Below are 11977 nucleotides of genomic sequence, written 5' to 3' on the forward strand. Positions count from 1 at the left end.
TTTGTTCGAATTCTCGGATGGGATCCAGGACATCACGAGGAGGTCCGGAATGGTCCGGAGAATAAGATTCATATATGGGAAGTCATTTTCAGGGTTACAGGAAAAGTTCAGGATTTTTCGGTATTGTACCGGAGGTTCTAGAAGGTTCCGGAAGGTACCATAGTGGGGCACACCTATCCCGGATGACCAACATGGACCGGAGGGGGTCACATAGGCCCACATGGGCCAGGCACACCAGCCCCCAAGGCCCATGTGGCTGGATCAATTGGATAAGATCAAATCCCTTGAAAATAGGGACTTAACTTGGGGGGAAGTTGCCCCCCTTGTTTTTGCCGACCCTTGGGGTTGGAGGAGGGGCCAAGGCAGCCCCCACGCCTATATAAGAGGGAGGGGAGGGTTGGGGCGCAACACATCATCCCCCCAAGCCCTAGCCGCCCCTCTCTCCCTCCTCCTTCCTGCGCAGGCTTGACGAAGCCCTGCAGGAATCTCTCCTCCACCTCCACCACCACGCCGTCGTGCTGTTGGGATTCAGAGGGGATCTACCACACCTCCGCTGCCCGCTGGAACGGGGAGAGGACGGGCGTCATTGACACTGTACGCACGACCGAGTACGGAGGTGCTGCCGGATTGCAGCACCAGGACGATCGTCTACGCCAACAACGAGATTAATCTCGTAGGCTTTGGAATCTTCGAGGGTTAGTCTCATATCCATCTCGTTGCTCCGATCTCATAGATTATATCTTGGCTTTTCCATATATTAGATCTTGGATTTATTCGTCTTTGCGGTAGGAATTTTTTTGTTTTCTATGCAACGAACCCATCACTAAGCCCCTTACGGAGGGCATTGCCGGGGAGCACCCTCGACAGCTTGGCTCTTGGATCTAGATTGAGTGCGTGCTCGGCAAGTTCCATGGGTACTCGTGGCATGTCAGCTGGACACCATGCGAAGATTTCCCAGCGATCATGGAGGAACTCGACGAGCGCGCTTTCCTATGCGATATCCAAGTTGGTAGCGATGGACATCGTCTTTTTTGAATCTGCCGGGTAGATCCGAACTTTCTTGGAATCTTTGGAGATGTCGAAAGCTTGCTCCTATAAGAATCTACCTCCATCTGGTAGTACATCATGATTAGTGGTGGACTTGGTTGCTTCATATTGAACTTGCATTCCAAATGTTTTGGAAAGCACCTTGTGAAAATCCTTGTCGCACTTATCTGACAGAGCAAAACTTCCTTTAACTGTTATTGGGCCCTTAGGTCCAGGGATCCTCCATAACAAATATGTGTAGTGCGGCACAGCCATAAACCTAGCATATGTGGGTCGTCCCAGGAGAGTGTGATATTGCGATGGCCAATCAATGACTTCGAACTCTAGTTTCTCCTTTCTGAAGCTTTCTATTGTTCCAAACTGTACGTTGAGTGCAATCTTGCCGAGGGGATAGTTTGGTTTTTCGGGTGTGATGTCATGAAAACGTGTGTCTATTGGTGCCAAGTTAGCCAGCGAGATGTTCATCTTCCGCAATGTATCCGCGTATATGAGATTTAGACTGCTTTCTCCATCTATAAATATGCGAGAGAGGTCATATCCCTCGATAATCGCTCGTAATACCATCGCTGAATGTCCCGGCCAATTAAGGTACTCAATAGTTGATGGGGTTGCCAGTACTGCCATGTTCACCTGCCGAGAAATTAGCTTCTGGCCTATTCAAAGGTCTACCCTTCTGTATCATTGATAATGCTCCTCTTGTACGTGTAAATTCATCATTGGTGCCTGGAGGCCCCGCAATTTGAAATTGATACTGATTTGCACTAGTAATTGCGGGTGGTGGTGGCAGGGGTACATGTACTTTGCTCCTTGGTCCTTGCACATATCCTCTGTTTATTGCTTCCGCATGTGTGCTTTCTATCTGCCTTCACAATGGTTGGAAAGTTCGGTAGTCCTTCTGGAGGTGACTGACTGATATACGTTCTCATCGATTCATCCAACTTTTGCTTGCATGTTCTTAGCTGCTCTATTGATGCTGGTTTTTTGCAAGTAGAACATAAATTATTCATGAACAGTTCCTCGAAGATTTCCCAGCTATCTATGGACCCCTCTGGCAGCTTCCTCATCCATGACCTTGTGGCTCCACTGAGGTGGACTTGGATGCTTTGCATAGTTATTGCTCTTGTACCACCCATCAACTTTACTATCCCTAGATAATCAACCAACCAATCCTATGGATCTTGAAGCTCGTCAAACTTTTTATAGTTGTCGGGTAACTTGAAACTAGTGGGTACTCGAGTTTTGCGAACCCTTCGGGTAAAGCAAGGGAGTCCGCATAAGTCCTCATCGCTATCTTCCGATGTATGGCGACTTTCGGGTTCTGTTTTCTCGGCCTCTTTCCTAGCGTCACTACTAGGGAAATGCTTACCACCGGCGACCTGAAAAGGCTTACCGCCGGCAATTTCGGATTCGCCGGCGGTCACCTCGCCGGTGGTAAGTGGTTACCGCCGGCACCTTTCATTTCGCCACCGGTAACGTGACGTTATCCCCGGCGCTTTCGTGTATTCGCCGGCGGTAATTTGGTACCACCGGCACCTCCATACTCGCCGGTGGTATTTTAAGTTACCCCCGGCACATAGGCAAAGGTGCCAGCGGTATGTTGAATAGGATTAAAAAAAAGATACGAAAATAAAAATGTAAAGCAGTCAAAACATTGCTTAAAGCAAAATATCATGCTCCAACGTCCAAACAGATATCCTGGTTACAAATGTGTAAATAAACTTACTAATTCTGCCAAAAGCAACAAAAGAATGGAAGAAATACAAAAATTCTAAGTTGGCAGTATGAAAGTGATAATGTAGATTCATAAGAAACCAATGGATGGTTACAGTAGTTAGGAAAAACGCCTAATGACATAGTGAAGATGGAAATGTCTGATATCATTGATAGTTAGGCCACTCGCTTGATGAGGAGGGGATCTATGCCCTCAAGTTACCCCAGGAAATGGTCGATGTCGCGTGCTATCTTCCGTGCAACGCCTGCTGCTACCTAAGAGATAGAGAGGAGTTTTATGTGTGAGCCATACAGTACTGGCCTATGCCAAGAAATTCAGGATTAGGATGGATGCATTTTAACTGAAACAATATTGCATATTCTATACTAAATTCACAACAAGCACAGTTCCAAATAGCATGCCATGCATATGTACATATATAAAAACCAATTTTACAGAAATATCTATAGAGCTTGTCATAACTGTAGTGCCTTTTGCTAAAGAGATCCATATGCATTTTTAGGCAATCTTGCTGTTCGTGCAATGCAAAATAGTTCAGTTTATACTAGTAGCATAAAAGGGGGGATAAGTACTCTGCCTATGCTCCTATAAAATCCTCAAATGGCAGTGCTAGCTTCTCCTACCAATTTTGTTTACATCCATATATATGGACCAAAACATGAACAAGGGTGGTCATCAAAGAGGGTCTAGTTAAGCACCTGGCAATACATGTATTGATATAAGGGAGGCCAACTTACAATTGAAGGTGCACCTTCGAGAACCTGTTTACCCCAACCAAGTCCTTGATTAGTCATCGTTGCTTCCTGTCAGCAAAAACAATGAGGTCATCAAACAGAGTGCAAAGGCAGGAGCTTAAAAAAGTTACCAGCCAGTCACTTCTTCACCACTGCTTCCTATAAGTTGCTTACTAATCGAACAGGGAGCTCCAAGGTTAGGAACTCCCGCATATTTCTTAGTAGAATTTACACACACTGGACTGATCATTCGGTACATCAATAATCACTGGCTAAGTTGATTTTCTAGTTTCTACAACCAGTACTGATTAGACGCGAATCTACGCAAGAACACTAAAATGCTGATTGCGGAGACGGCTAGGAGCTGAATGGATCTGAGAGACTGACGCACACAGGACAAGCAAACAAGGCTGGCATGGGCTATTTGCGACCTGAAACAAGGTGCAGGGTACACGCTACCGCGAGACGGAATGGGCCGAAAAAGCAAAGTCCAACCTGGGAGCGCTGGCATGGCACATGAGGCGACGGGCTTCGGCGACTTCTCGACCTCCACGAGGCACATGCTGCAGTTCCCGGCGATGGAGAGTCGGCCGTGGTAGCAGAATCACGGGATGTCGACGCCGGCGACCTCGCAGGAGCCCTTGACGGCGTGCCCGTGGACGAACACCTCGAGGACGTCCTCCAGGTTGCTGGGCAGCTCGACGCGCGTGTCGCCGACGGGCTCCCGCGGCGGCAGCTCCGGGTCGGCGGGTGCGACGGCCGCGCCGGCCTCTGGCGACCCCGAGGCGGCAGTAGGGGAGATCCAGCGGTAGGAGGCGGCCACCGACGGGTTGCGGGATGAGAGGTAGGGCTTGGTGTGGCGGAGCGCAAGCGCGTGGAAGACCATGGCGGCGGCAGGGGCGGCGGGGGCGGGGCGATTTGGATCGCGCGGAGTGGGGAGACCTCGTGCCCTTGGGTGGAGATGGGGGCGCTCGCGATTTGGATCTCTCGGGAGCAAGTGGAGGCCGCTGCTACGCGATTTGGGTCGGAAGAGCACTGGGGCCTGACCGCAGTGAGACGACGAATCTCCTTTTACCCCTGGGTCATGGTCGCATTTATCCCCGGCGAAAACGATTCATAGATGCCGGTGGCAATTTTGGCCCAAATGGCCCACATGATCCCATTACCCCCGGCGCCTACGTTCTCCAATTGCCAGCGGTAAGGCCCTTTACCACCGGCGCTATTGGGCCGAAATTGCCGGCGGTAAGGCCAGGCCGGATGTTGGCCCCGCGGCCCATTTTAACGCCGGCGCCTACGTGCCGAACTCGCCGGCGGTAATGCATGTACCCCCGGCGACTTGTGTTCAACTTCGCCGGCGGTAGGGTTAGGCCACCCTGGAAGGCCTTACCGCCGGCATCTTCAAATCGTACTCGCCGGTGGTAAGAAGTGCGGATATAAGCCTTTTCCTAGTAGTGCGTGCTCTGTCAACTCGAGCTTCAGCTACCGTATTCCTCGCGTTGCTGCCACAGTATGTCAGAGACTATTTTGCCTTGGGTTGTTCCAGCGTGGAGAACTTTCGGGTTGTGGTGCTATTTCTCTTCCTGCTATCGCCGCACCCATAATGTTGACTCCTGCCATAGCCATCTGGTACAATGATGATCGAGGATCTCCTTGAGGTGGCCTAGATGCTATCAGGTATGCATGTGTCGCCATGTATTCTGCCTCTGGTTTTGTCGGGATTATGTGCCCTCTCGTGTCTATTGACATGAAGGACATGTCAAGGTTTTGAATCAGGTTCTCCCATTCTCCTTCGGGTATGCCTGCCAACCGAGATCTTGCTCCCCCGTGGCTGTCCCTCTGGTGGTCTGCTGAGTTCCTCGAGTGTTGACTCAAGTTGGCCCTGCGCTCGTTAGAGGCATCCGCTGTAGCTTTTCTTTCGTCGAGTTTTCGCTGCAGTTTTCATGGCTCTTGCAACTCTATCCCATGCTTCCTGCGACAGCTGTACTTTTTCTCGCGGCTCGGTTCCAATATATTTGCTTCCCGTTCCTTACTTGAGATCTGCGGGATCGACGTAGGGGTTTCCCCAAATCGTCGAAAGCCTCAGACTCTTCATCGTCTTCACGGCCTGCTCCTGTGATTACACAGATTTGGTGATATGTTGCAGTTGTATTTTCATCGGCTTCAGGGTAGGTGACACCGTCGTATAGATCGGTGAAGACCTCCCTACTAGCAGTAGAGTTGTTGATCTTGGTGAAGTCAAAGTTGGTGAAGCTTTCCGAGTCGTTATCTTGAGGTAGATCGGTTCCCGTGAACGACCCGAAAGTCATGTCACTGAACAGACCGTCGAGTGCCCCGCCTTCGGCGGGCTTGGTGAAGCGTGACGGCGATACTTCCTCGTCGCCTAACTCAACAGATGGTGTTGACAATCCCGAGTAATCGGGCTTGACCGCCAACGGTCCCGAAAAAGTCGGTGTCGTGAGATGATGCGATTGCTCTTTCCCAACGAGGAAATGGAAGCTCCCAAAAGTCATCTCCGTCGACTCATCCAGATCGGCATATGCATGCAAACAGGCGGGAGGGTGAGGAACAAAATCGGCGAGATCAGATTGGACTCGTTTACCTCCGTCCATCGCGTTGCTTGCTGTTGACGATGATGTTGAAGATGTCATCGAGATCAGAACCTTGCAGCGTCCAATTCCCACAGAGGGCGCCAATTGACGAGGGATTAACTCGTCAATGCCTATGTATTGTAGACTTAGGGTTTTATAAGAAGTAGAGGGCAAGTAGATCTCGAAGGTTCGGGCGAACAAAGGTGGTCAACTCAATATTACGGTGGTTAGGGTTACAATGATTTCGACCCCCTATTTCTCCCTCGGCTCCCCTTTATATAGGAGGTGATGCCGATGCTTTTCCGTGTCGTACAAGTTACAAACTGTTGAGCTGCATTGGGCTTTTCCTATATTGATACAAGTTTTCTATTACAACTCTACTTTCCTAACCCGAAAGCATTCAACCTTCTGGGCCTCCAAAGCTTCGAGTCCATGGGATTCATACTTTCCTATAGATTCAGGTACTTATTCGACATGCCTGTTAGGCATACGTATGTCAGACAATATGAGTGAGTGACATGATTGCTATGAAGCGGCATGGGCCGTGTCCCAACCTAACTATGTCACCCAATCTTAGGTGTGATATGTTGTCAAGGAAAAAGTGTAACGAGCAAAGTCCCAGGCCTATCAACGTCATGCGAGCTTACATGTGACAAGGAGGTCATTCAACTATTCTGTAAAACAATTTCTTCTTTGAAATGAAGTTTCCAATTTCTGATATGCTATTGGTTTGCTATTTTTTCAAGGCTTCCATACATGTTCATTTGCAATTTAAAAGTATCACTCAAATTGGATTCATCTATTGAATGGTTCTTATGGTACAAACTATTTAGGGAGTATGAATTTTTGCATTGCCGAGGATATCTTCTAGTTAATTAAACACCCATTTGTATTAATATTAGACTACTTTTTGTGGATAAGAGGGGAAAATAATTACCATTATATGGGACCTGGTCCACAAATCCACACCGTGGTCCAAGTCCAGCAGTTGACATGCCCAGGAGAGAGAGAAAATATATACTACATAATTTGGACCTCTTGTGGCCTTGTGAGCCTTTGCTATTTTCTCTTAATCCTTTCAATCATGTGCAGATGAAGATGGAAAAGAATTTTCAGTGGTGTCCGACATTCAGAAATCTTACAAAAGTGACTCTTGCTTCATACTTGGTGTGATGCGTATTAGTCACCAGAACAAGGTCTGATTCTAGGCATTCTGTGACTCCAGTCATTGACCTCTCATGCGAACATGAAGTCCTGTTAGAACGACATTGAAGGAACATGGCATGATATTTGATGTCTACGTCTTTATTTCCACACAATAGAATCACGGTGATTATTTTGAAGGATTTTCTGCTGATGGCGAACTAGATGAAAACATATCATCAACATCTTCTAAATGGTGGGTTTTGATTGGAATTCGTCGGTGAAGGCCTCACTGGTTCCCATGTCGGAGCGGTTGATTGAACGGATACCGTGAATTTCAAATTCTTTCTAGCAATTTATCCAACTTAATCTGCTTCCTCTACACCTTGGCCCCGAGGGTTGTCAAGGCCTTTGTCAAGTGTGGTGATGGTGATGATGGCGATGCTTGGCTATACTGGTTCTGGCACACATGTATCGGGTGGACTAGCCTTAACACAGAGCAGCCGGATTTCAATCACCCAGTAAGTTTCCATGGTGCCCCTTGACCAGGCTGCTGGATTGCCCTGCGATGGACTTGATCTGGTGGAGGACAGGAGGTGGAGTGGGTCATTCGGCTTTGGAGGTCCTGGGAATTTTTCTTAGACCCAATAGGCGTTGGCTTACAACAAAATTTTTGTGGGATGCACCTCTGGCTGGGTGTTTTTTCTGTCTAGAACTAGGATCATAAGGGAAGAAGAGGGTCTGGAACCTAGAGGAGCTCGATAGCAACAAATCTCTCTCCCTTTTGGGTATTTACCTTTTCTTTCCTTCACACCTTCAAGCTCAATTTTACCAATTACTGATCTGGTTTAGTTTGCAAAACCCAGTGTTATGTCAGTTTTCTACGGTTCAACTTCATACATGGTTAGAACCCCTGAACAGAAAACAACTAAATAGATAAAGAAAGCCCAAATTAAGCTGTAAGAAATGGTACAACCTATTATACACACAAAGACAACTAAAAAGGGTTCTCTTCAAATTTATTTGTTTGATCTATTGACCTCTGAAATTATGACTTCCATATCACCATTATAAAGAATCCAGATATTAAGTCTGAAATCCTGATTGAGCTTATGTAGATTGCACCCAAGTTACAGCAAAAGAAGTTGATTGGGTCTTATACAACTTCAGATCTGGCCACTTTACTTTTGTAGTCTACTAAAAATCAAAGCCACAATCAATCAAAAGTTAGATAAGAGCATCACTTCAGATTTATCCACTCAGCCGAAGCGATGCGTCCTAATTGCCTGATGGTCACGGATTCAGGGCTGTTGTAACTACTCTTTACTAAGCTCTCTTGTTAGAATTAGCCATGCATATATAGGAAGTTAAACCATTGTAAATTGGTTTGATCATATATATCTGTAGAAGAAGGGGAAAAACTGGATTAGTGTTTATTTTCCAAATTCTGAATTAGTGTTTATCTCCATATTGCAGATGCACCCTATGGATCTTGGCATGTTTATGTTCGCAGAATTAGAAAATTTTGAGTTGATTATTTCCAAACCTTACCTTGACATGTTTATCTCCAATGGTCGTAAAGGTTAGTGCACGAGTTCAGCTTTATCTCATGGAGTAATGTCATTGCATTTGCCTTCTTTTTTTAGGCGGATTGCTCTCTTTGCTGTCTTCGGCGTCTGTGCACAAGACTGTCTGCTCATTTAAATATGCGCTGGAATCTTCTTCTTGTGAGACATGCTTCACTGTCCAATAAAGTTCATCTAAAATAGATTTTATACTCAAGTACATATTTTGATAGCCGGCTAACCATCTATCTCTCTTTTGATTCGGATTTGTGTTCTAATAAGCTCTTTAAAGTAGAGATGGTTGAATGAATTTAGGCGTGCAATTGGCTCATCATTGTTTCCTCTTTAAGTATTTATTTTATATCTGCTTATCTTTAAACAAATTGATAGCCTTTGTTGTCATGCCAATGTGAATTTACCTTGTGTGCCTTAGTGACACAAGTTTTTCTCTCCCGGTGCAATGAACTGGCACGTTTCCTAGTCTATTGTAAATTGTAGAAGTTAATTCACGGAGGTAAATTTGTGAACTAGGTATTAGGATTTAGTGTTTAGGGCATGCACTTGTGGATGGGACCTGCCACCTAACATAGACTAAGCAAGCAAGTCGGAGGGCAAGGTCAATGATGATCTAAGTAAACATGTATGTACAGGAAGGAATAAGACAACAGACGAAACCAAACCCCACTTGTGATCGACTAGTTAGTTTACTTTTCAGTTTCAGTATATTGTCTTCTCTCCTGCTCGGCTTCATTCATGTCGCCATCGTTGCCTCCTTCCTTGCTCTTCTTCTTACAGAACACGATGCCCTCCTCACACTGCTGCTGACAGCACAGGATCAATTCGGGCCATGGCGAAGCTCATCCTGCTGCTGCTGCTGCTGGTGGCGTTCTTGGCGATGGCCGCAACGAAAGCAGAGGCGCAACCGGCGTCGTCAGGCGGTCCGGAGCCGACGGGGGTGGGCATCAAGGTGTCTTTCCGTCCCAGCGTGGCCATAGTGGTGGGCATCTTCACCATGATCTTCTCCCTCACCTTCCTCCTCCTCATGTACGCCAAGTTCTGCCACAACTCCTCCTCGCCGCCCTTGCTGCCCACCACCAACAGCCCCAGCCGCATGGCCACCGGCACCACCGCGGTCGACGCCGAAGCGAACAGTGGTGTGGGCAAGGCGGTGATCGAGTCGCTGCCCTTCTTCCGGTTCGCAGCGCTGCGTGGCGCACGGCAGGGGCTGGAGTGCGCGGTGTGCCTGGCCCGGTTCGACGACGCCGACCTGCTCCGGCTCCTCCCGCGCTGCCGCCACGCCTTCCACCTCGACTGCGTCGACCGCTGGCTCGCCACCAGCGCCAGCTGCCCGCTCTGCCGCACCCGCGTCCATGCCGACGACGCCGACCTCGGCCTCAAGTACGCTGCCGCCAGCGCGCGTTTCGTCTTCGGCGCCGCAGCGGACGACCACCCTTCCGCGGACACTGCCCCGGTGGTAATGTCAGGGACGTCAGGTCGTGACCTCATGGCGGGCATATTCGTGGAGCGCGTCCCGTCGTCTCGCTTTGGCGTAGGCGGCGAGAATAGCAATGATCTGGACAGGCACCGGCACCGCATCGTGATGTCGGACCTGGTCTTCAAGAGCCGGTGGAGCGACCTCAACTCCGCCGACCTCCTCGCGCTCGACACCGAGATGCTGCGCTCCTTCTCCAGCGGCCACTTGGACGTCGGCGAAGACATTGTTTTTGTCGGACATCACGAGGAGGAGCACGCTACTACCAGTCTAGAAGACAGCAGCGGACCGGTGGAGAAGAAGCGGCTGCTTGAGAAAGCAGACCAGCAGGCTTCGTCGTCGGCATCGATAAGAGGTGGTGGGTCGTCCGGGGCACGGTCCATGTCGGAGATCGTGAGGCTGCCGAGGGTGGCGAGGCCGATGGCCAGGACAGAGGAGGAGAGACGGTGGGCGCCCATCGCTCGCCGGACGGCGCGGTGGTTCGCCATGAGGGAGGGGGACACCGTTGACGGACACGTCCGAGCCTCATCCTACCCCTCCTTGCGTGCATAGTGTGTATAAACTAAAAAAATTAGGGATTTCCTAGTTCTCACTAGCTGAGAATTAACTCGGTCCTCAGTTATGTAATACACTATTTAATTTGAATGATTCGTGCTAGTTATAAGTTGCAACTAAAATTGTTTGACAGAACGAATTATTTTAAGAAACAGTCACACCTAAAAAATTACAAGGATCATCCGTGCGCATGTGTTAGACTGTATATAATAGCTTCCGTATATATACATGTATTGTAACTCTTGTACTCTTGTACACTATAAATATAAACCAACGCCAACCCTATTGGGTGTCGAGCGTTCCCCAAATCCTTTGTTTTACATGGTATCAGACTAGGTTTAGGTCATGTCTTCCGCTGCCAACACCTGCGCCGCCGCCGCCGCCCTCTCGGCCGCCGCCGCGACGCTCCCTGCCGCCTCGACCACTTCCACCACCGCCGCGATGGCTTCCTCCTCGTCGCGGCCCCTTGTGTCGCCGTTCCTTGCGGCGCTTCTTGACGGTCGCACGCCGCCGCCGCTTAACAGTGCCCCGATCTCCACCTCGGCGGGGCTCTACATGGGTGCCGCCCCTCGTGCTTCGTGGCCGTTTGCTTCGGCCGCTGCGTCCGCGCCCGCTGTGGTCGGACAGTTCCCTCTGCCGGCCGCTTCATCATCGCCTGGCATGGCCGGGCCGATCGCGGTCCCGTCTTCGTCGCTGGGCGTGCCTTCTCCGGTCCCCGCGCTGACTCCAGGGACCTCCGCGCTGACTCCGTTCGCTGCTGCCCCGGCGCCCGCCCCCTCGTCAACCGCTGCCCAGGCTACGTCACCCATACCGTATGGTGCGGGACTCTATGGGCAGCCTCTGTTCTACGGCGCTCCGCCCATGGCCTATGGCGTCCACTCTCCACCTCCGGCCTCGGCTACGCCCTCGGCTGCCTATGTGCCGCCTGCTCCTATCACCCATGAGGCTGGACCCGTGCGTGATCCGCCGCCAGTCCATCTGGCACATCTTGTGACAGTCAAGTTGAACCCCGACAACTACTTGGTGTGGCGAGCTCAAGTGCTCCCCCTTCTGCGCAGCTACTACCTTGACGGCTATGTTGATGGCACCATCCCGTGTCCACCGCCTATGGTGCATGTGCT

At 49.6% G+C, this 11977-nt stretch overlaps 1 protein-coding gene across 1 annotated transcript; it reads left to right on the top strand.

Annotated features, from left to right (window-relative positions):
• Nucleotides 1-9656: 9656 nt before the first annotated feature.
• On the top strand, nt 9657-10853 carry LOC124690922 (putative RING-H2 finger protein ATL12). The gene has a single exon (XM_047224243.1). The coding sequence runs from the start codon at nt 9657-9659 to the stop codon at nt 10851-10853; it is 1197 nt and encodes a 398-aa protein (XP_047080199.1).
• The last annotated feature ends 1124 nt before the right edge of the window (nt 10854-11977 follow it).

The sequence above is a fragment of the Lolium rigidum genome, chromosome 2 (genome assembly GCF_022539505.1).
Source record: "Lolium rigidum isolate FL_2022 chromosome 2, APGP_CSIRO_Lrig_0.1, whole genome shotgun sequence".
Classification (NCBI taxonomy): domain Eukaryota; kingdom Viridiplantae; phylum Streptophyta; class Magnoliopsida; order Poales; family Poaceae; genus Lolium; species Lolium rigidum.

Excerpts from the sequence above, each read along its gene's own strand:
- LOC124690922 (XM_047224243.1), top strand. The coding sequence starts at position 9,657 with ATGGCGAAGCTCATCCTGCTGCTGCTGCTGCTGGTGGCGTTCTTGGCG.